Source organism: Pseudoliparis swirei, chromosome 18, assembly GCF_029220125.1.
Source record: "Pseudoliparis swirei isolate HS2019 ecotype Mariana Trench chromosome 18, NWPU_hadal_v1, whole genome shotgun sequence".
In the NCBI taxonomy this organism is placed as follows: Eukaryota; Metazoa; Chordata; class Actinopteri; order Perciformes; family Liparidae; genus Pseudoliparis; species Pseudoliparis swirei.
Genome location: NC_079405.1, coordinates 15,853,897 through 15,878,091, shown reverse-complemented (window position 1 = coordinate 15,878,091; position 24,195 = coordinate 15,853,897). Strand labels below are relative to the sequence as shown.

The 24,195-nt window shown below is 40.1% G+C and overlaps 2 protein-coding genes across 5 annotated transcripts in view; both read right to left on the bottom strand.

Annotated features, from left to right (window-relative positions):
• The window catches only part of LOC130208720 (sodium-coupled neutral amino acid transporter 3-like), a 41,541-nt gene extending 27,906 nt beyond the window's left edge, over positions 1-13,635 (bottom strand). For 2 of the 4 annotated variants that reach the window (XM_056437999.1, XM_056438002.1), the window contains exon 1: positions 7,949-8,144. The gene's annotated coding sequence lies outside the window, so the exon portion shown is untranslated. Of the gene's footprint in view, positions 1-6,741; positions 6,820-7,948; positions 8,145-13,565 lie in introns of those variants that run through there. The other 2 variants (XM_056438001.1, XM_056438000.1) reach the window with 2 other exon arrangements.
• Positions 13,636-17,900: 4,265 nt separating this feature from the next.
• rbm5 (RNA binding motif protein 5) lies at positions 17,901-22,085 on the bottom strand. The gene is given in 18 exon segments (XM_056436724.1): positions 17,901-18,280; positions 18,282-18,299; positions 18,470-18,599; positions 18,681-18,783; positions 18,876-18,913; positions 18,915-18,931; positions 19,206-19,331; positions 19,864-20,019; positions 20,021-20,109; positions 20,233-20,353; positions 20,461-20,532; positions 20,534-20,565; positions 20,653-20,724; positions 20,802-20,874; positions 21,204-21,291; positions 21,537-21,634; positions 21,739-21,899; positions 21,962-22,085. Coding segments are annotated over 18 exon segments (1,632 nt in total). The 3' UTR covers positions 17,901-18,166.
• Positions 22,086-24,195: the final 2,110 nt, after the last annotated feature.

The following is a 24,195-nucleotide window of genomic DNA, read 5'->3' as shown; positions in this document are numbered from 1 at the left end:
GCTCCTTCGTTGTTCCTGTCTCTCCTATTATTTCCTGTCATCCCTCTAGTGTTGCCGCTCAAAAAAGGCATAATCATGCCCCACAAAAAAAGTTTTTTTGTTTAATGTTGACCAGCTTTGAGAGTTTTACCTGACGTTTAGGAATAAAATTGTTCATAACATTCACCACAAACTGAATAGAGTTATATTGTGTCCGTGTGTTCGAGTCTCATTAGACACTACTTGCCTTACAGGCCTCTGTATCATCCGTTTAGCTTCCTCTAGTGTTGTCTAGCCATATCTCTCTCCCTCTCTGCTGCAGGCCCTGAGTACCACTGTGATTAGCCAGCAGGGAAAATCGGGGATTAATTTCTGACTAAGAGATGTGTGTGTCAGTTTGTGAGCTGCTCCTCAACTCCAGGGTTCTTATAAGCTGTCGTGAGATACCCACGTCAGAGAATATAAAATGAAGCGGGATGTTGTCTCTACTGTCATGAGGAAGGTATTATCTCACAGCAAGTCAAGTGTTACACAGAGTCTCTAATCAGGATTGTGTATGGTAAAAACAGAAGGAAAAGAAGGATTGCAATAATTTGCCCTCAAATCTCGTTTGATATAGGCTGGATGGAAAGAATTTCATAAATATTACAAAACATTTCCAAAATACATTATCCTAGCTTTTAATATTCCAGTTGTGACCTCACACTGGAGGTCAGTTTAATCAGATTTCAAAAGGTGTGTGAAAAGGTGTGTGTGGTCACAATGTAGCTGATTCGATTCTAGCTGGTGTCTGTTGGCACATGTCATCTCTATCTCTTTCTCTCCTCATTTTCTGTTTTTATACCATATATTTTCCAAAAAGACCTTCAAGGCAAAATATATATTTTTTTTATTTTGTTAAACAGGAAACAGAACCACATTCTGGCTTCAGTGGCTATTAATTAACCTCATACATGTAGAGTTTTGCACAGGCCTCAGAGATACTGGTATAGGCTGCATTGATTCTGGTCTCAGTCTTGAACCCTGAACCTGACCCAATACCAAAGATCCATTTCACTCCATTTCATCCTCTCGCAAGAAATGAACTACACCCTGCGTGTTCTCGCTCGAGTCAAAGAGAGAAACAATGGAAGAATTTGACATTTGGAAATAACCAAACACAAATCTGTCGTTTTACACAAACAAAAGCTTGACACAACAACCACTAATTCCAAACCGAATGATTTGAGACACTTTTGTTGATTTTTGGTCGTCACTTGTTGGGTCACTTAGATTTGTGCATTTCCTCTCTGAGACTTAAAGGGACAATGTTCTACTGGTTTGTCTCCTGGCCCGACTGACACGCTTTAGCTCAAACATGACGAGTGTCTGCACGCCAGCGTGGAGCTGGAGGCGTGAGGCCTGAGGCCTGAGGCGTGAGGCGTGAGGCGTGAAGCGTGATGCGGTTTGCCTCGTGACGCACCTGTGCGATAGCACCCTCCTGGTGACTCACTGAAAATATGATTTATTTATAGAATCACACAACTCGTTATGTTACTCTGGCTCAACTCTGATACTGGCCACAGTCAGGAGGAAACACGAGAGCAGCAACGTAACCACACATAGGAGTCCAGAAACTTCCTAAAAATAGTGCAGGCAGGACAAGTGAAAACTGGTTCTGGGATGAGTTTAAGGATATGAGCTCAGCCCTGTGGGGACAGGACCAAAGGGAGTGGGTAAGATGCAAGACTAAAGTAATCAATCCGATGTTCAGGGTCAGATTTACATAAATGAACATGCAGGGAGCTGAGCGTTGCTTGAATATGCGCTTGGATTGTAATAAGCATCTGATTCACTCAATGAGACGCACAATGCACGCTTAATGTCTTATCAAAAGAGTCAGATTGCTATCGTGTATGAGCTAAGTTCAAGTCCAACAAATCCAAACCTTTTCATCGTCTTTTTGCAATAAAATAGTAAAATATGGTCTTCATTTATTATTACTATACCCTTTTTCTGTATTTATTTGTTTATTTAGTATCGGATTTGGTACATTTCACAGTGCAATCTTTTAAGATATTTCCATTTCCAGTCATTCTTGCAAATTGTGTGAAGGTTATCAAATCCATTATGTTTAATCAAGCAGACTTCCTACATTTCTTTTTTTACAATCCTCCATTAAATGCATCTGTATTTGCCTTATTATTATTGAATAAGTCAAATAATAATATTATAATAATAATAATAATAATATTATTATTTGCCAGTCAAATGTTGGCTCCAGGCTGCCGTGCACATTGAATATGAGGTAAAACACACACTGACTCCAGCTGCGGAATGCACTTATCATAATGCACTGAAGGCATGGTCAAATAAGGTCACTTGTTGACCCAGGAAAAGGGCGTCCAAACAGAAACAGACAAAGCCAATCAAAATGAGAAATGCCCCCCAAAAAAGGGGAAATCATTCCAGTATATTCAGTGCGGATACCAATGCCGTTTACAGGAAGGATGCAGAATGCCATGTTGCTCTTGCTGCTTCAAGATATTTGACAGGTTATTAAGATTATGTACAGTCCTACATCTATTTCAACAACATAGTTTGTATGTAGAACAAATGATTCACTTGATTTGAATGTGGCCCGAGCCCTGTGGCTCCTTGGCTCACAAGCTGCCTTCATCACCTTCATCACCTCTGTGCACAACACAGTAGCACTGTGCTAGGCTGCTGAATAGGCACAACTGTGTATTTCAATACACAGAACACACAGTTCATTTCATACAATTCAAAAGAATATTAACCTGCAATGTGAAATTGTATTGTGGCAGGTATCATCACTGTCCTGTAGTTATAAATGCAAATGTTCTGCCCTTTGATAATTTAGTCAACCTTGCAAACTCCTGCTTGAAATACAGAATCAGCCACAATCTTGATCTTTCCGCTCTGAAAAGGTGTTCTTCAATCTGCTAAGATAACATCAGGAACACCAGTGTATCTATCAGAGGCTACTGTTTTCTACACGGTCCTACACACTTTATATGGTGAAATGTGTATTCCACATAGTGTCTGATTTTTAACATCTGACACCATAATTATATTGTTATTATACCTGCAGAGTCAATGACGGTCCATTGTCCCTGTTTAACAAACTTCTTCTTTTTTAAATGGCGGGAGAGTGAAAAGTCAGAGCAAGGAAGGTGTAGACATGAGAAAAACAGCATGAATTTTAAAAAGTGGTGTGATAGAGAGAACTGGGATCAAAGTAACTGTGTTTTTTTTAGTTACACATGTGCTTCATTCATCCTATCTGATTGAATAAAGTAGGATTTGCTCTGGACAGTAACACAATCCTGGAATGGTAATGCCTAATCAAATGTGTCCGGCTCTCAGGTCAAATAGCACTGGAAGCAAAATGCCAGTATTCTCACTGCCAGACTAAGACGTTTGCAAGTCATGGTGGGAGAACACATGATTTGAACACTCTTCGGAATTATTTCTTTCTTGTATGAATATATCTGAATATTATCTGACATAAATTATCACTTGATGCTGCTGACGCACTGTAGCTGTGTGTAAACAGCTCAACAAGTTTGACATACCACATGGTTTTGCTTTAAAACCAGTAGTTTGAGTGGCCAAGACTGAGTTAAAAAAATATCCTACTGATATATAGACTGATATTCATTTTCTTTACACAAAATAATACCTTAAATAAATATGTGTAATAAGGTTCCCCCAAATTATTTTCTTCAAACCATTTTGACCAAGAAATAAAAAATAAATAAAACAATTGTCACGACTCTCTGGTGGACAAAACTATTAAATGGTGAAAACATATCTTTGTCATTTGTCGACTACAATCTCTTGAAATATACCAATATATCTGCAAACTAAGATCAGCCAAAACATATATATTATTTTAATATAAAGTCATCACTGTAACCTTTTCATATTATGTTGATAAGTTTGATTTCTGAATGTGTTCAACAAAGATTCTGACTGAATCTTACACATTGCTCCTTTAAGAAGTCCCTGATTATAGGGCTGCAACTATTATCCTCATTATCCATTAATATGTATCAATTCATTTTCTCGCTTATCGTTTGGTCTATAAATCATCAGAAAACAGTGAACACATTATAATGTAAGACCAAGAAAAGAAGCACATTCTCGTGAAAGAACCTTGAATCATCAAGTGTGTCACCGTTTTGTTTAAAGAACGACTTAAATGATGAACTCATTATCAAAATAGTTGCAGTTGATGCTTTTTTCCAATTGATGAATCAACGATTTGTTACAGATCTATCAGATATCACAGTTCAGGAAGCACTTTTGGACTCAGACACAGAGTTCACTTGATAAGGTAGCAGCAGGTGGTTGTAATGATTTATTTTGAGGAATAAACTTAAAGAGTCCGAAAACAGACCAGCAAAATGTAGGAAACAGGGTGGACTACTTAACACAAGGTAACACAACAAACTGACACAATGAGAGCACTGACACTAACAAATGAAGAACAGGTGTAGCAAAAACATTTGGTTGGAAAACATTCATTGACAGGTAGTAAACCAGACATGGCACAAGAGGAGAGAAACAGACTCAAACATCCCTGGACCATGACAACCGGTCTTACTTGGCCTTTTGTCTCATTTTGTACCGTGACTCCATCGGCAGATTGTCTCATGGCTGAAGCTAAAGGACAGTGACACGCTGCATCCAGTTGTATACTAGTTAGAACAATAGCACAGGATGCAATCAGCTAACCGGCCTCCCACCCAGAGAGTGCTCCCTCAACACTGTTCAATGACAGCTCTGTCTTCTCTCAATCATGCACCATCCTCTCCTGGCATCGGCCACTCGTCTCCCTCCTATTTCCTCCTCATCACATGGGAGGAGAGCAAAAGGAAGAGAGTGCACTGTGGGGGCGAATGCATTCATTCAGCTGAAAGCACAACTCGCGCAGTGTTTGACCCCGATGGTGGCTGTTGCACTGCTGACTCTGTCACATGCCGCAGCACCATGGACGCCCAAATCCCAATCCACTGACAGAGGACTCTGGAGCACAGCAGGCACCGACTGTAAGCAGATCAATGCTCGGCTTAAGTATCAAATCCCTCATAGAACTAAGAATTGTACTGACTACAATAAGCCAACGATGGATAATGAGCAAAAATACAGCCCTGGCTGAGAGCCAGAAGATTGTATTCAGACTTTAGGGTGTTTAAGGTGGCGCAGCGGTCAGACTTTCCTCTATCAGTCCTTCTCAAGTGTCATTAGCAATTTAATCGACCCCAACAAGAGCCAAGAGAGACTCACACCGACCGACCTTTTACTCTGACTTCCGTATGAGGACAGGGGCCTATGGGAGTGGTTCTTAACCTGGAAGTCTGGAATGAAACGTGTTGATAAACTTTGCTTTCCTTCTCTGTGTCGGGTCATCTAAATGAGCCAAAATCAATTAATTAAAGAACAAAAATGACTCTTCAAATGAACTGCTCACAGCTCATAGAAACAGAACATTTAAGGAGCCACTCCCCTGTTGGGGTTAATATAGTATAATGCACACAGTCTCACTTTGATAAAACATGTACGTTTTTCAGCCAATATGAAGTTTCAATTACATATAACGGCTCTTCACATAAGACATACATGTGGGACTGCTCAATCTACTGCTCTTTACTGGACTGCACAGGGTTGAGGGTACAATCATCTTCTCCTACTTAGGATAAATGCCAGCCTATTTGGTGAGATGAGCTCTAAGTGCAATGCCTTTATGCCAGCTGCAGTTCATCTATCTATCATATGCCTCAGTATGTCAAACAACTCTTTCATAAACAAATCTGAACTTAGAAAATGGAGAAATACTGTGATGGGACTATGAATACGCCCTCAGAGGGATAGATGTATCTCTAAAAGACAGAGCAGATCATCTGAGAAACTGACACACTATAATTGTTACAACTGCTTTTGGTAACCAGTGTGAGGATAGAGTTAAAACCAAAATCAAATCCCTGTCAAGTCCAGACAGAAGCTTGTGTCTGTTCATACTTTAATAGCGTCAACAAAGTCCCGGCCGGGTGGCCTATTCTTCCCACGGTGAACTACAGCCGTCCCTTCATGTTTTCATTTCAATAAACGAAACCAATACTGAAGCAGGATAAGAATACATGGCTTTCATCGTATCAAATAGGAACTTAGTGAATGTCTAATCGAATAGAGAAGGAGAGAAAAAGCAGGAGAAGGAGCCATGAATATTTCTACTCTAACCTGGGATTGAAAGAGAAGAAGAAATACTTAAGCAACTTCTGACAGTTTATTTTTTGCTGTCCAGGATTGTAATCATATTAACTAATTATCGTAGTTGTGAATGAGGTCTGTGACCTTTATTGCATAGCACTCCTCACTCTTTCCCTCTTTCCCTGTCAATCGATACATTTTGTAATTAACCAGCGAGACACAATATCTTTTCAATCACTGATCTAATATTGCATTTCCAAACACATGCACACATGCTTTCACTAACAATGTACAATGATACCGTCTGAAACACACATATGCAGGGGTTGATAACATACACACCGCATCAAAAGCTCAGCACAACCCTGTGCCGGCTGAGGCTGGATCAGTCTGATCTCACTGTGATTTCATTCTGGGATGGGGTTTGGAGAGAGCCAGCACATGAGTCCATGACAAGCCAGAGAGAGGAGCAAGTCAATTATCACAGCAGAGGCCAAGCCGGTCAGACGTGCTCCCTCCCCAGCTCGAGCAGTCACACAGTCTCACCTGCTGCCCACGAGGCTTTGAAGTGACTCATCGTGGAGGAGTGAATGACTGGGGACTCTAGAAACCATGAGTTGTATCCAGTCTACGGGAAGTGTTGCACCTAGCTGGAAAAATAAATACATACATTTTCTAAATGTAAATATTTATGTAAACGAGAAATCTAGTTCACTGTGTGCATAATTCGGTTCTTACATGTGTTGCCTTAAATCAGACACATTTTAAAAAATGCTAATACTTTAAAGCAGTATTTCCCATTGTTAATATTATCAGATATATATTTAGATATCTGCATAAAAGCTATATGAGTTGAGGGCTGCTTTGGCCACTTCCTACTTAGACTTGGCCTCCCACCAAAGGCCTTGGTGTGTCTCTCAGGCGAAGCAAGATCATCAGACATGAGGACCAGATGGCACCTGTAGCCAAGCTGTGACGTGGTGTCAGCCAGCTGTGGATGCGTCGCTGGCACGACTTAAAAATAAGACAGGCAATCCAAAAATTAAGCTTCAAACTGTGCAATGCATTTGCAGCAGCACAGCTCTACAACTCAGCCACTTGAATGACTCAAACATGCATTACAGAAACAGCACCATTAGGCCTGTGTGACACTCATGCAGTGAAATTGTTGTTTGGAGAGTGGTCATTTGTCAAATATTGTAATGAAAGTCATAGGAAGGGTCACGGGGGAGCTTCTATAGTCCCCCCAATTCCCAAGTTTGATCTCTCTAAGCTATTTGATCATGTTATAGTGATAGGTCACCACTGAGAGTTTAATCAGAGGATTCATCCTCAGCAGAGTAAACATGTCTCCATTCAACAAACCACAAAGATAAGGTCGGTGTAGTCCAAGTGGGAGCACCGAGCCCTCAGCCGTGTTCGGCAGCTACATGGAGATCAAGTGCAGCCCGGTTCGTCATGTCGCCGCTCGGCCGCTTCATCCGGCGATCGAGGAGCGCGCAGGTCGCTGAATGAATAGCAACGCTGTCTCAACTTGACTTTTACTTTGTATTTGTAGCTGTTATATAAGTGCCACACGCGGACTGTTAGCAAGCGGGCTTTGCTGCACGCACACGCACAAATAGCGTCGTATCGAGCTGTTTTATCTTCAAATGTAGTCTAATAAATAGGTTTCCATATCTGTGAAAAACATGTTCCTTGATGAGGGCTAAACGTCAACGTTAAAACGTCCAGCATCCTGCCAGTGCCTTACCAGAGAAGTACCAGTGTCCTCCTCCAACTCCAAATATCTCCACACAGGTTTAGCCTCCGCGTGCTGCTCGGCTCTGACTCGACCCGTGGCGTGCCGACCTGCCTCTGTCCCACTACATCCGTCCGCTTTCCCTCCAAACGGCGTTCATGTCATGTGTTTCTAACTCGATTGTCCGCGTAATCTTCTCAAAAGTGGGATGTGAAGAGCGCCCGGGTTCCGCCTACCGCACGCACAGCGACCCCAATCAGACGAGTGATGTGCGCGAAGCCAGCGCGCGCGCAGACAAGAGATCCCCCTCTTTGGCACGCGCCTTATTTGTAATCCGTTTTGGTATTGATGACCCCGCGTTGTATGGATATGATCGTGTCTCGGTTGTATGGGCGTTTATCTGTTGGAAATGTGGCTTTTCTGTTATTTCACACGGTGATGGTTGCGGTCTCTCTCTCTCTATAAATATATTTATATATTTATATACGTCATGTTCACTATGTCATCGTGCTTGAGCGCGCATTATGAGACGATGCGATTGAGACAGTGGGTGGTCGCGAGGAGACCACTCACCATGCATTAACTTGATCTACTCGAGCGTTTCCCCTTCAATTGATCCTTAAAGAATTCGTTGTTTCCCACGTAATCATCGACGTAAACAGCTGCCTGCGCCATGTGAGACAACAGCTCGCTGTTGCCTACGCACGCTCCATTTCTAGGTCATTGGCGGAAGCGCGTTTTGATGTCACATTGCTCGGGGGGGGGGGGGGGGGGTCTGTTTTCACTCTCCTCTGTTCAAACACTGAATACACACACCTGCAGCCAAATTAGACCAGGTTCCCTCATCCTGTGAGCCTGTATCTGTATTCATGGTGGGAGAACCAACTCCTCATCCTAGCTACTCATTTATAAGGCATTTATTACAACCTGCACTCTCAAAACAGATGTGTGTGTTTTTTTAACACACTTTTTTGACACATTTTGTGTTGCTTTCAACACAGTCAGTGTGTCAGCCCATTTAACACATGCTGTGTGTTACATATTTCCACATGCATATTTGTTAAACATAACACAAAGATGTGTTAAAATAACAATTGTGTGTTAATAGTTTTTTCAGAATTGATCCTTAAAATAATTTTTTTGTCCGTGGTAAAATTGCTCTAAAATAATCACAAAATAATTGATATAAAATGCAGGTGACATTTATTTATTTCATATAAATAAAACATTTGACAGATGTTCACAGATCTGTTTTCTAAAATTGACCTCTTTAAACCAACATTTCATAGACTAAATGTAGTCACTATATACAAATAATTAATTAATTCAGTCTGTTGCTGACTGGCAAAGGATTGCTGCAGGGGATATCAGGCCACACCGTCATACATCGACAGGACCACGGAATAGGCAGCGAAAATTCGTGAAAAACTTTTCCTAATAGTTACAAGTAAGTTGTTGGTTTGGGTATGTCCTCGAAAGTAGAGCACATAATACAAAAAACTGTTGGTATTTGTCTATGTGTCTATGCTTATGTTTCTAAGTAATCTGGAGCTAAACATGCTAATTTATTAGACTTGTGACCAAAATGTTAGAAAAATGTTGATGATTTAAAGAGAAAACAATTTAATTCAGATCTGAAGGTGAAGAAAGTTCCGGAGTTCCCAGAAGCATTCACCAATGTCCTCCCAGCTTAAATTAAAAAGAATCCCAACCCTCCACCTGCAGCATGCAGTTCCCTCCCAGCACCAGAGTCAATCCAGTCACACTTGAAACAAAAATCCGACTGATTGAAAGATGTTAACCTCACTGAAGATGTGGATAATGCTGCTTGCATAACACAGTCAGCCCATCATGGAGAGCAGAACAGGAGCCATCCATTTGAAGCATCCATTTGAAGTTTGCATGTCAGCACTGATGCCATGCGAGACCAGGCTCACTCAGTTGCAACCATCAAGCATGTCCTATTGGAAAGGTTTGTGATACAGTGGCTATCCTTAACCGAGAGCAGACACCTGTTGTTACTGCTGATCAACCGCTGTATGCTCTGGCTAAACAAATCCAATGGCAGTGGCCTGGTTATGGAGAGGACAAGTTGGTAATAATGTTTGGTGGACTTCTCATTGAGATGGCTCCACGGAGATCTTTGGGAACTCTTCTACAGGACAGCGGTTGGACCAGTGACCTTGTGGAAGCAGGAGTGGAATTAGCAAGACACAAATAACTGGAGGAGTTTTCTTTGAGATGAAAACAACAAGATCGAGCTGTTTACCTCCTAGCAGATAAGATATGTGATGCACAGACGACAAGTACAATTATTGTCACAAAAGAAGAAGTCATTAACAATACAAGAAAATGCCTGGATGCTATGTCCCCATGCATGCTCTTCTGAGGAAGCAGACAACCGCATATTTGTACATGCCAGGAATGCAGCAATGGAAGGTATCAAGTCATCAAGTCCCTCATCATCAATGCTAATGACACTGATATCCTTGTTATAGCAATATCTATACTGCCATCCTTACAGGCCATTGGTCTTGAGCGTATGTGGATTGTGTTTGGCCAAGGAGCCAGTGTTCGATGGATTCCAGTCCATGAAGTAATAGCGGCAATTGGGATTGAAAAAGCCAGTGGATTACCGTACTTTCATGCATTCACAGGCTGTGACATTGTGTCTGCATTTCGACTGCAGTGAGACTTGCAAATATGTTGTTCAGTTGTTGTGGACATCTTTGAGAACCCATGGGTATTAAGATTTCATCCATCCATCCATTTTCATCAGCTTATTACATGGTCCACTTGGATTCCATGTCCCCAACCTCCCTCAGGATGTGTGAGAACTTCATCCAGAGGTGGGAGTTGAAGACCTCCCGACAGGGTCCTCGGCCAGACGTTCCCAGTTCACCCTCACTACACGTTTGGGCTTGTGTCCAAGTGTCCAAGACATATGGCCAATGCGCTATTTATTATTATTTATTTTATATTATATATTATGATATATAAAAATAAATATTATATTATATATACTATAATATGTTATATGTTACCCACTGTCTATTTAATACTGTTATTATGTATTAGAATATATAGTATATATATTAATACATATAATATTATTATATACATATTATATTATTATATATTATATTGTTCTATATTATATTGTTATATATTATATGTTACCCACTGTATATTTAATACACGGTTATTATATATTATTATATATCATGGTAGGACATTTTTGTAGGGAGCTGAGACAAAAGACAAAGCTGTCAATTTAATGAAAGCAAAGACACACACACACACAGACACACACACACACACTCACACACACACACACACACACACAATGTAAGTGACGTCACGGACAATGTCACTATGGATACATTGTCATTTTGGAAACATTGTCACCGATATATATGTATGTGTGTCTGTATGTGTGTGTGTGTGTGTGTGTGTGTGTGTGTGTGTGTGTGTGTGTGTGTGTGTGTGTGTGTGTGTGTGTGTGTGTGTGTGTGTGTGTGTGTGTGTGTGTGAGTGTGTGTGTGTCAACATTTAACCTCTGGGACGTATGAACTCGACATCTGCAGAGGGGTTGACCCAGTGGGGAATGGCTACCCATAGAGGAAAGGGCCAGAGATGCTGAGAAATGTCTGGTGCATCCTAGAGATCAACAGAGGAGCTCAACAGATGTATGCTGGATGCTATAGTTCAAAAACAGACTTTTCAAGTGTATGTGTGCTTTAATTTAATAAGCACTGTCCTCTGCTTGTTCCTATTCCTGCTCACAAATAACATCGGAATGCCAATTCAAGTTCTAAACTAATGAGGCTGAGAAGGTGAAGGCGGATGACATCTGGCAACATGGTTCTGAAGGCACCGCGTTTTCCTTCAGCTGGATGAACTGTTTGTTCTTCTTTTCATGAGGGGAATATCAATCTCCCCTTGCCTCTCCTCTCTGTCTGCTTAAACAGTGAGGCATGCGTTGTGCTCATAGAAACTGTGTGTAGCAAAGGTTGCAACACAATACAAGTTAGATGACCACTGAGCAGAGATGACATGACTCATAAAGTATGTCACCACTAATAGAGGATGGCAGCACATTTTTAGATAACAAATGCCATTCCGGCCAGGATACTTTGACCCGAAGAATTCAAGTAGTTACTGAAATGGGGAACATCATGCATAAAATACGTATCTCAAATAGTAATATGTGGTAACAGAACAAAGATAAAAATGTACATTAACAAGACTACAGTCATGCTAGAGCTTCTGTCGGGCGTCATTTGGCACAGAGCGTTAAGCTCAATGATAAAGTCAACATGCTAACATGCTCACCGTGACAATGCTAGCATGGGGATGATGAGCATGGTCAAATGTTTACCATGTGAAACACCTTGGCTTAGCATGCTAGGATATGCTAAATAGCTCTAAATATCATGTATTCTAAAGAATATTTAAGATCCAAGACAAAACTGACAGAAGGGTTAGCTTCAGAAAAAAAGGCATTGCAAATCCATCTGCTTCATCAGTGCAGCTATGCTACTAATATTTCTGAGCCATGGGTGGGGGGTTGGGGGGGGAGCAGAGATTATAACTTGCACTAACCTCAATCAGATAAAGGATCAGTGAGTCAGGCAGACTAGACTACTCAGCGTAACCCTCTGGGGGATGACATTCCCCTCTCATCCTTCCTCAAATTGCCAACTGGGTACAGTTGAGGCTCATGGGAATGTCCGTTTTGCAGTCATTACTCAGAAACCAAAGTATTGGACAGACAATAAAAATGTTATCAGACTATGGCGCTAGGTGACATCAAAGCTATTACAATGGATCCTGTGGGAGCAGGTATGTCTGCACAACATTTCATGGCCATCCATCCAATAGTTTTCGAGTTATTTTGAATTCTGGAAAAGTCGTGGACCGATGGAGAATAATTGCGGGCTGCATTCTTTCTGTCTTTATGTAGAGATCACAAGTGCACATTGCACCGTAACCAATTTCATTGCAGTTTTATATAGCAGTATTTTCATAATAATAAGCTAAAATGCATGCAATGCAATGTGCGTCTTGCAGTTAGCTGCACGATTTCAATGATTGTTCATGTGCATAATAATCTGTCAGATTTTCCTTTTACCCCACATCCCAGTAACTCATTTGTAGAGAATAATACAGACTAAGAAATTATATGTATGATAAATTCCACATGTATTTTTATAAATAAAATAACTTAATGTTAATAACTTTAGTACAGTACGTTTTGACTCTTGATCTTGAACACTCATTATGATTGTTGATCAAAAGCAGTTTCATTTGGTGGCATTCATCGCTAAAAGCTATAAATCACCTTTGCACAATACACACACTATTGAACATCAACAAAGCAGCACAGCTTTGAATGGATTTCTGAAAACAATGGGAGACTTTGACTTCTGGGAGGTCAGGCAAATCTGCGTAACAATATAAAAGCTTACAACTGTTGGTGACTGATACATAAGTGGATTTAGACTTTTCAAAGGCAGGTCTCGAAAAATAATGTAAAACCAGCCAATTATTTTAAATTGTACAAATCTCCTTTCCCGGAGCCTGTTATTATCCTGCACCCTGTAACAAAAAACTCTCTCATACTTACTCAATTGACTTCAGTGAGATTTAAAACTATCCTATTAACTACACTTTTCCAAGGAGTTTCTTGTGTAGAGCTTGCTTTGTGTTCTCCTGTCCATCCTCTACAGCCCACAGCTCTCATCGTGTACATAATTAGGAGAAACAAGAAGAAAAGATTGCATCACAGACCACTAAACCCATTCAGTAGTTTTTGCTGAGCCCTGCTGGACGATGTAATCAAACTCAATTCAGGTCAAACTTCTAGTGCATTCATCATGTGGGGAAGAAATGCCAGTCACTGTGTGCTTCATCCAAAACAACATGGTCCACTCATGGATAAGCAAGTAATGGCCGCACTGTGGACATTATGTGGTTATGCAATTTCTTAAGAGCTGCCTTCAATGAGATGGTGCTTTATGTCGGAGCATAGGCAGTTTGGTGAAGGTTTTACTAATGCTCTGGGAATCGAGTGTGGTGGTGACTCAGAGTCACGCTGTGTGAACATCAGCTCACACTGACGTCACTGGCGCGACAATTGGCCCGGTGCCTTGGTGACTGCGAGCATGAGTCAGTTTGTAGGTGTCAATTAAAGAAAATGACATGCCCGCTCATTTGATCAGGTTTACATTCATACAATGATTAAATCAAAAGGAGAAGAATGTGATCCATATAAAATATGTCAACAGTCATTCATTTGCTTAATTTCTTCTTTAAATTATCAACATTGGTTTCACGTTATGTGGGCCCTGGTTATTCTGGGACAGGATCATTCATACACATTGTTTTGTAATCAGTCTTACAAAAATAAATAATGAAATCCTTTTCTGTGAACAAACCCAATTAGCCACTTGGAAATTGTAGTTTTACAATCCCAACTCAAATTTGACTTGCTAGATTCTTTGCTTTCAACCATATCACACTTACTTCATCAGTATATTTAGATTGTTGAACAGACATGGAGAAGGATTGTTTTACATGTTGTTTTAGTTAACAGAAAGCACAACTTAGCAAAATATAGTCTCATTTAATTTTACAGAACCAAATAGCACACTTTTATAAAATAAAAAAAATAACAAAACGGCATATTGTCAGCAACAGTAAATATTACATGACGAGGTAAGATAGAGTAATCAGGGAGTTTCTGAAGCATTTATCAAGAGGAGACATCTGTCATACCAGGGCGATGGTGTTTGTTGTTCTCGCTAAACTTCAATCATCTGAGAACGTTTTTACAGAAGAAGTTCACGAAGTGTCCCGTCTCCTACACACATAAACATACTTGGGCCACCTGCCCATCCTCTTCTGTTACCATCAAAGAAGCTGCACTATATAGCACACGCACACACACACACACATCCATACATACACACATACATACACATACCCCCCACTGGTCCTGAGCATTATTCCTCTCTGCAGGAGGAATTCCCTGAAGGAGCAGCTTAGCCCTTCCAGGAGGTGAGAATTGACACATCGAGGCCTAGAGAGGGAAGAAGGTCAGGGGGAAACAAAGTGTAGCCTGCAACGATGAAGAAAAACACCTTCTGAGATAAAAAGTTAGGTTTGGTTGGCTCTAAATCTAAATAATGTATCTCTTACACATTGAGTCACTAGAACCTTTACATTTCAGAATTATTTCAAAAGACATGTGCTGATGTGAAATGTTCTGCTGTTTTGTGTTTAGATGGACATTTTAGTTGGAGACCACTTTCATAATATGTTATTTTAGCCACACTAGTGAGGTGGCTCATTGGATGGGAATGCCAGTCAGTCAATATATATATATATATATATCGAAAAGTGTGCATCAAATGGGGCATTCGTAAAACAGGCTATTCAATTAAATATATGGTGAATCGCTCAAAATCGCTTTAAAATCTGTACACATACGACATCCTTTGTCCCGGGACCTCTCATCGGTTCAGGAAAAACTCCCAAAAAAACCTTCAACAGAGAGAAAAAGGGAAGAACCTTCAGGAGAGCAACAGAGGGGAATCCCTCTCCCCGGATGGACAGTTCAATAGATGTCATGTGTCCAGAATGAACAACGTTACAGAGTTACAACACATTCAATGAATATGACAGAAATGTTATCAATGTGATCAAACAAACCTGTCATTAGATGTAACCTTTGTTGGTTAATAACATTCAAACTCAAACTTATAATCTCCAAATAGATGGTTTCATAAAGTTGTCTTTATGTTCGTGGGAGAAACATCCCAAACATTTTGGAATAATAAGTAAATAATGAAGTTGAAATACCTTGTTTTATGACCGCTCAGCTTTAATCCCATATCTAAACTCTTTTCGAAATGAATGTATAAATTCCTCAGTTATTGAATTCAGTTTCCTCCTGTTTGGACAGCTGGTCAGATTTGAGGCACGAGTATTATATGTGGTCCTTCTGGTTGTCATGCATTTATTACGAGTATAGTCTTAGATGTATTTACTTTTAGATCCCTGAGGAAAGAAACATAAACATTTGCCATGTAGACAAAAAAAGATGTCACGTTGAAACAAAACATATCATCCAATCTATTTCAACATGTCATGCTTCCTCTACATCAGGGTGCTCCAGTTTGATTAAAGGCCTTCTTTCCTCTAGCTGCACGGAGGAATTTTCATATCTTTCATCCCATTTTCTGTCTGTATGTTGATGGTGTGATTGAGTTTGATAAAGAGAAATTTAATTTGTTGCTCTGCAGTTGTGAAATGTAAAAGACGACACTTGGTAAAGCAAAAAGCCATTACTTAAGTTCTCTGTCCTGCTCCAGTGTGGCACAGCAACACCACGTGACAAAAGCAGGGTCCAATCAGATTAAACCTCAAAGAATTCAGCGGTCTTTTGGCCTAGAAAAAGAGAGGGCATTTGCTAAAATCCTATTCATATCACTTTTTAACATGGTGGTCATATGCCAACCTCATCTTCTCAGTTGTATTCAGTGTGGTCACTCACGGAGTTATGCAAACCGGCTTAGTCAACTGACACAGATTCTGGTAAGCCGAGCCAGTGCCTTGCTGAAAACTGAGCAGGCATTCACAAGTATCCCTGTGGGACAGCGAGCACAGTTCATTTTGTGCTGCGGTATTAATCAACAGGCAGATCAAAGCGGTCCCTCTGCTAATTCAGGGTTACGAAGCTGCACTGTTTGGCTGTCCGTCAAGCGGAGACCTGGGTGAGCTCCGGCCTCCTGACCTCCCATGCCACCTGGTACGAGACCTTGGCTGAAGCAAAAGAAGAGGAAAAAACAGTGATATTAACCTTAAGCTGTATCCTTGTGATGTTTGTAGACCCCCCCACCCTGGGCTCTCTTTTGGAAGCCAATATGTCGCCATAAATTCACAAGTAGAGGATATTTTAAAATATTTTTGGAAAGACTTTGGAATTTTAGCACTGCCGTCTAGTGATGGAAATCAAGGTGAATGTATGCATTTGTAACACCTGTAAATATGACGGGGACATCAATGGACACAACACACATGCAATCAAACATTAGCTCTAAAATAATTTTCCCATGTTGGTCCAGAAATAACTTGTAATTCACTGACATGATCTTTCCAAAGGAAACAGGTGACATTCTCCTGAGGAATTAAGGCCTAAACAACACAACACTGGACATTTCTTTAGAGTTACATAATTAGGAACGGTCATTCAGGTGGCAGGAGCTACTGCACTGCGTCTCTGGGTTCACCTCACCAGTCTGTCCTTCAGCGAGTGGAATGCCCCCGAACAAACAAAGCAAAGATTCTTCATCTTCAAAATCCCCACTGAAGCGAGAGCTCATGGTAAAACATGTCAGCCAAGAGGCCTCAGGAAAGAGGATCTGAAGACAGCCAATAGAGTCTGGCAGAATTTATGGACAACACATAGTGGGGGATGAAAGCAGAGAATCCGAATTGTTCTGGCGTTTGTATGATGACCCTGTAAAATATGTTCATACTGAATTAAATGAATGTTTTCACAAGCCCAGCCCATCATTAGAGTCTGAGGATTGTGGATGTGTGACAGAAACAAGCGCAGAGATAAGTTCCCGGCTGGCCACCATGTTTACATTTAACAGCTTGGTGCTCTCATAAAGCACAACTAGAAGTGGATCTAAGGAACATACTGAATAAATAAGCCTTAGCTGAGGCTGAAGCTGTAATGTCTGAAGGGGACACTCGAACATTATTAATCCAACCTCTTAAATTAAGTCTCCAATTATGATCCTATATATCCACGACATGAAAGAAACTCAATGCAGATGGTGTCTTGACATCAACATTTAACTCTGACTGTTTAATAACGGTCTCATCCTTTTTGTACAGTTATTCTTCTCATCACAATTAGTTTCAGGTAAAAAAGGGAGAAAACATAAAATATTGTTACGCACAAAAATTTGAGTTTAATGTAACATTAATTCTTTAGATTTTCACAGAAACGAAACCTCAGCAGATCTGAATAATTGAATGTACAAACGCTATACAACATTTACATGTTTAGTCAACTACAAAGATACTATGGATCACAAAATATCTCACTATATAAAACAACAATATATACATAAAGATAGAAACTACAGTTTGAGTCTGTGCAACTCTTTCTTTCCAAAGTATCATTTGGCCACAATATTAATATTTCCTGGTTTAGCAGGACCACGTGTCCCTCTCCAGTGTGAACATGGCCTTTGGAACAGCATCCTTGTAGGTGTCGGATGCTGAGAGTTCATATGAGCTTCCTTTAATACCCCAGCCTGTGCAACTTGGTCCTTAACGAAGCCTGTGGGGAAAAGATGTGATTAGAGGAGACAGATTGGATGCACACACTTCTCAGGTAACACTGCTAATTACTTTGAGAGTGAAAAAAACACATTGACTTGTATATTCCATCTGCCAAGAGCTCGTAGGGAGACAAGAACCATGTAAAAGAATTGCAGTGGGCCTCCTCACCGAGATGGGAGCCGTGATGTCCTGTTGGTGGCGCCCCAGACCTTTGTCTTCCTGCCAGCCCATCGCTTGCAACATTTTGTTTCCAATGTTATCGCTTGTGAGGCCGTTTTTGGTTGGCTGTTCATAGTTTCTGTTGAAGGAGAATGACAGAAGTTATTAAAAATAAATTTGTGAACAATCACATATGTTTGCAGTGTAATGTAATTCTTACACTGTTGGAGTTGGTGGTTTATAGAATTTCTTCTTTTGAGCAGGAGGTTCAGGAACCCCGTACTTGTCCCGTCTCTCTGCAGCTCGGTCTCTGCATTACAGCTGTTAAAAAATGGCCGTGACACTTTATTGTGTCCTCATTGCAAAAAGGAGAAATCACTCTGAGAAAAATGAGCATACATTCCTAAACCAAATGCCAGTTTGTTTCTCTCCAGCTTCTCCAGCTCCGCTTCTCTGAATTTCCAAGTTGTGCTTCAATAAATGAAAGCGACTTTAATTGCCAAATAAATATTACATTCAGATTCAACTGGGACAACAACATGCAGTTTTAGCATCTGACTAGAAGTCAGAAGTGCAAAAAGCAGCACTAAAAAAGGTGCAGTTCAATGTGCTCACATGACACATATAGTGTATATATATATTCAAGAAATCATAAGATCAATAGTGTGCTCCCATTTCGTATTGAAGCTTTACATGTTGAACAGATGGCACTCACAGCTAGTTGCAGATTGAACGCCATCCTCACCTTGTGGAGGTCGGAGAGCTGCTGGTGACGCAGCAGACAAACCATCCGACTCCCGTCACCTGCTGCTCTCTCCGAGCCGCCCTCCTCTGGGTCACTGTCTCCGTTGTAAGCAGCAACCACGTCGCTCTATAAAATGGAAAAGGATAAAGGATTAAATGTTATGGGATTTATCTTTATTAGTAATTGTGGTGTGGAAATAAAGTCCAAGGCACAACAACAACAAAACCTGAGCTAAAGTCTCCTGCTCTGTGATCTTGAATTGTTCAATCGTGAAAGACGGCATCTCAAAATCTCCCATTTGCTAAAAAGGAAGCGACACGTTCATCATCAAATAGACAAATTCAGTTCTATCGTGATTCTCAGAGTGGGGTCCCTGGCACTCTGTCAGGGGTCTATGAAACGTTTTCACATTCATATACAGTCATTTTTATTATATATATTTTGTTACCAAAAGTTTATAGTTCTACAAAAAATATTTGAATTGCTAAATCTACAGCACAATAAATAATATGTTACGTTTTAATGTCAATGTTTTAAGTATACATTTTAATGAATGCCAGTTCCCAGTTAGCCCCCTCTCTATATCAGTACCGTTTCAAGTATGCTATGAATACTAAGATAAAATACATACCAAGGCCTAGTAGTAACTACTAAATACCTTTTTCTCAAAGAGGAAGAAATCGGCATCAGCAGCTGCAGACTCTCTCCTTTCTTCCTCTTTGGATGGTCCAAAGCCCTCCATTGTGGTGGTGTAAAGAGCCAACATGATGAAAATGGTGTCATTGTCCAAATATTTATGGTCCTGACTGTACTTGACTGCTGGGATCATAGTACAGGCCAGTCTGTGGATCATAATAGTACCCTGAAGACTCATCATACTGGTACACGGAGGTGTCAGGGGCAGCTACAGAAACAACAAGGAGGCACATATGAAACAAAACATTCGTCATAAATCACATAAAATAAATCTAAGGTTGATCTATTCAATCACGTGCAGGGGAGCCATTGTGAAGCAAACTAATCTCACCTGCTGTGTGAGCAGTCGGGGCCGCACCGACGGCCGCTGCAACCGTGGAAGCTGCTGGTGTTGCGGAGCAAACACCAGCAATCGGCTGTACCGCATCAACAGCCCACACTAAGTGATGAGGCTGAGTGAGGAGGGAAGAAGTCATGATTTACTTTGTAGCCACCATACAACACCAGAGTTGTACATTTGACATGTAGGACATCGATGCCATGTTAATACACCGTCTACCTGGATGGCAGGCTGGCTGATAATGACAGGTTGGTAAACCTGAGCCGTCTGGGATAAGACCACACCTGCAGCATGCAGGGATCAATGTCTTCATTCCTGGAGCAGCTAAAGACAGTTGGCAATGATAGATTAGCAATCCCAGTCAGAATAAAAAGTCAAAATACCCCGGAGTGATTCGAGACCTCTTTTTACCTCAGAGTAACCCATCTCCGAAGACAGGAGCCAACGCTTCAGGCTGCTGCTGCCATAATTGATAATTCTGTCCTATACATGAGATGAAAAAATGTCAATCACTGGTCTTTCTTGTTAAAGTCAGTGCCTCAATAAAGTCGACTGTAAACGAACCTGTGTCTGCTGTGCACAGCCCTCTGGAAGGGCAATGTAGTCAGAGGTGGGACCAGAACCTTGCTGTAACTACAAGAAAATACAGAGAGATAAGTCAGCAGCAACACACAAGAACCCCAATATTTGCAATTTAGCCAATATTTTTGCACAAACATTTTTTTTCATACATAGAAATAATTAAAACAATTTCTTTTTAATTAACAATGAATCAAATTACTCTACAGAGAACCAAACTGAGGATCAACACTCCACTTTGCATTATTGTGATTCACCAGTCGCTAGGTTCAGGCCACAAGTGTTCTTTGCTTTACTTTAATGTCCCACGATTAAGTTCAGGGAATTTTAAATGCAAAAAAATTAATTTGAAGTAAGAAACAGCACAAGTAAAACCCTGATACCTGGCTGGATGACCACTGAGCGGCAGCAATAGCTGTGTTGGCAACAGAGAGAGCACTAGCTCTGATCCCATCAGGTAGAGCCGAGTCTCTGGAAAGGACACAGAGCAATTAGTCGAACCGGAAAATGTTAGCACATTCAGGATGGAAATGAGTCGTTGATCAGCTTCAAGTATGCTTGCTTTTAAATTACTGCAGGACCAAATAAGCACCCACTAAAATGTGATTAGATAAAAAAGAGCTTATATGTGCTATTTTAAAATAATTTTAAAGTATATAAAGCTGAATAAAACCACGTGTGTGTGTGTGTGTGTGTATGTGTGTGTGTGTACGCACTTTCTCGCACTCTTGGCATAGTCCACACCAATTGTTTTTCCGTCCAGTTTTAGAGGTGGCTGAAGGTTGTGGAGAATGGTGAGCAGCTGAGAAGCCTCCTATACAGGAAATAAAAGATGCAAAATTGTCAAACATGTGTACACCCCAGAAGAAACATACTGACATATATCATGACTACATATGGACTACAGAAATAACAAACCAGAGGAGATGAGAGCTGAATAAAGGTGAAGAGTCTAATCTGTCCTGTTTGCTTGTCTTTGATGAGGCGGATGTTGCCCACTGATAGGTTGGCATAGGGGGCCAATATGTTCAAAATTCCATCAACAGTTGAAAGAGGGGCAATGTTTATCAAAATGATTGCTGTAAACAAAAAAAAGGTGTAAAAAAATAAATGTAGAATATGACCACTGGGGGGAACAAACTATTTAAAACTCCCTTAATGTCTCCATTGTAATCTCCTGGCTGTTGAGACTCAGCATTTGAACCACTTCGTCCGGTGGCTCCCCATCTGTGTATACAAGGTAGAGGAACACAGAGATAAGACATTACATTAATATGTAACATTAGTCAGAGCAAGCCAATCAAATAGTGCAGGACACCGTGGAAGTTTCTCACTGGGAAGAACAACACACTTATACTCATGGTTTGTTGAAGTTGCAACTCACAGACATTGGCTGCTCCACACCTTAACACTTCAGCCTCTTCCGGAAATTGTACAGGACACACTATGATTAACCAATGAAAATGTAGTTATACATACACCGGGATCACAGTTTAGTACGAAATGTATTTATTTATGTTGTATGTCATTTTTTATTTATTCTATTTATTCTCAATTAGGAGATTCTTCCAATTAAATGTCATACATTTTTGTTTCAAGCTATACGGTTTTTTTCCTTTTTCAGTTTCCGGTCAGCAGTCTTCTTCTGTGTTTCAGATTGATGGCAAACTGATAGATTGCGCTATAGCGCCACCCACTGACCAGGAGGACACAGAGCACACTACAAACGAGCGACTATGCAAGACATTGTATACGCAGTCTATAGTAGGCCTAACATTGTCTAAAGATACATGGTTAATAAATCTGGTTCCTTTTTCTTATTCAGTAAGACAGAAAATAAAAGAGGTTCAAATCCATATTACTCCTAAAACTGGTCACAATAGTAAGCTGCTTTCTGTTTTCCAAGATCTTACCTGCGATCATTCATTTTTAAATACATGACGTGTCTATTTCTTATGCTTGTTTCAGTGTACAATTCATTTAGTCTCTGGTCTTTTAATATATCCAATTACTGCTCTGCACATCCATCTGCTATTTCACTATACTTTCATTCCTACACGTACTGTATATCAATACAACAATAAAAGAGATATGTTAAATGCTACACAATTTACAGTGGCCTTGTGTTGATCTCAAATTAAATTGTTTCGCCTTTCATGTATTTAGGATTTGGAGCAAATAAAGAAAGAGATTGAAAATAATATTCCTCCTGTGTTTTGTTGCTGTAACCTACAACATATCACCTAATAGTTAGTGTGTCCTGTTCAGTGATGGAAAGTAACTAAGAATATTTAATCATGTAAGGTAATTGTACCTTGAGTATTTCCATTTCCTGCTACTTAATACTTCTACCATACTCCAATTCAAAGCAAATTGCAGTACTTTGTAATACATTACATACATGCAATACCTTTAGTTAGTTACTTTGCTATAAGATGAACACGAAATATACTCAAATAACAAATACGATTGGATTCACCACGATAACTTAAAGTACAACTTAATTTCTCCTGAAGGGAAATTTACTAATTATCCAGCAGTATCAAAAGTATATTGATTTATTCACCTCCATCAGCTGCAACTTTAAAGTTATCTATACATTAGTAGATCAATGTTTGTAATACAATAATATAATATATGGTTCTGAAATGGGTCATTCAGCATGATGAGTGCTTTTACTTCTGGTACTTAATGCACATTTTGATGTCAATACTTTTGTACTTTTTGGAATGTAGGAGTTTTACTTGTAGAATATGTGTATGGTGGTATATTGCAATCCGTACTTAAGTTACAGAGTATGTCTTCAACCAGTGGTTCAGTTCGTCCTTTGGCACTGCGATGGACCTTGAAGGTCCGTGTACATTTTTAATCTTTTTTTGTTGGTTTCATTCAAAATACGGAATACGGAAATAACGTGGTTTCTTCGTATTCCATTTCAAACCAAAAAGGGAAAAACGGAAAACCACTTCTGTATGTCGTTTCTGTCTGAATCAAAAAACGACAGAACGGAAGTGCTTAAAATGAAAGTCAAAATAAAAGCCAGTGATATGTATTCGTATTTACAGTGTTCTATCATGCAAACACATAGCAGGGTAACGTTAGAAGAATATTTATTAGTCAATATAAATAATAAATAATTAAACCTGGATATTTTAGCGACTACAGGAAGTTTAATATTCATGTACACAGCAAGAATCAACTTGTCACTTAATCGTTGCATTGTTTAATGCAACACTGTTCCTAATATAGATTAATCAAAGTAATTTGTCTGTGCAGAGTTGTTGCTGTTATCACATTTATATTTCCACCTCATTCTGTTGCTTCTTGGGCCAACACTGCAGAGCCTGTGTGAGGATACGCAGAGTAAAGGGTTCA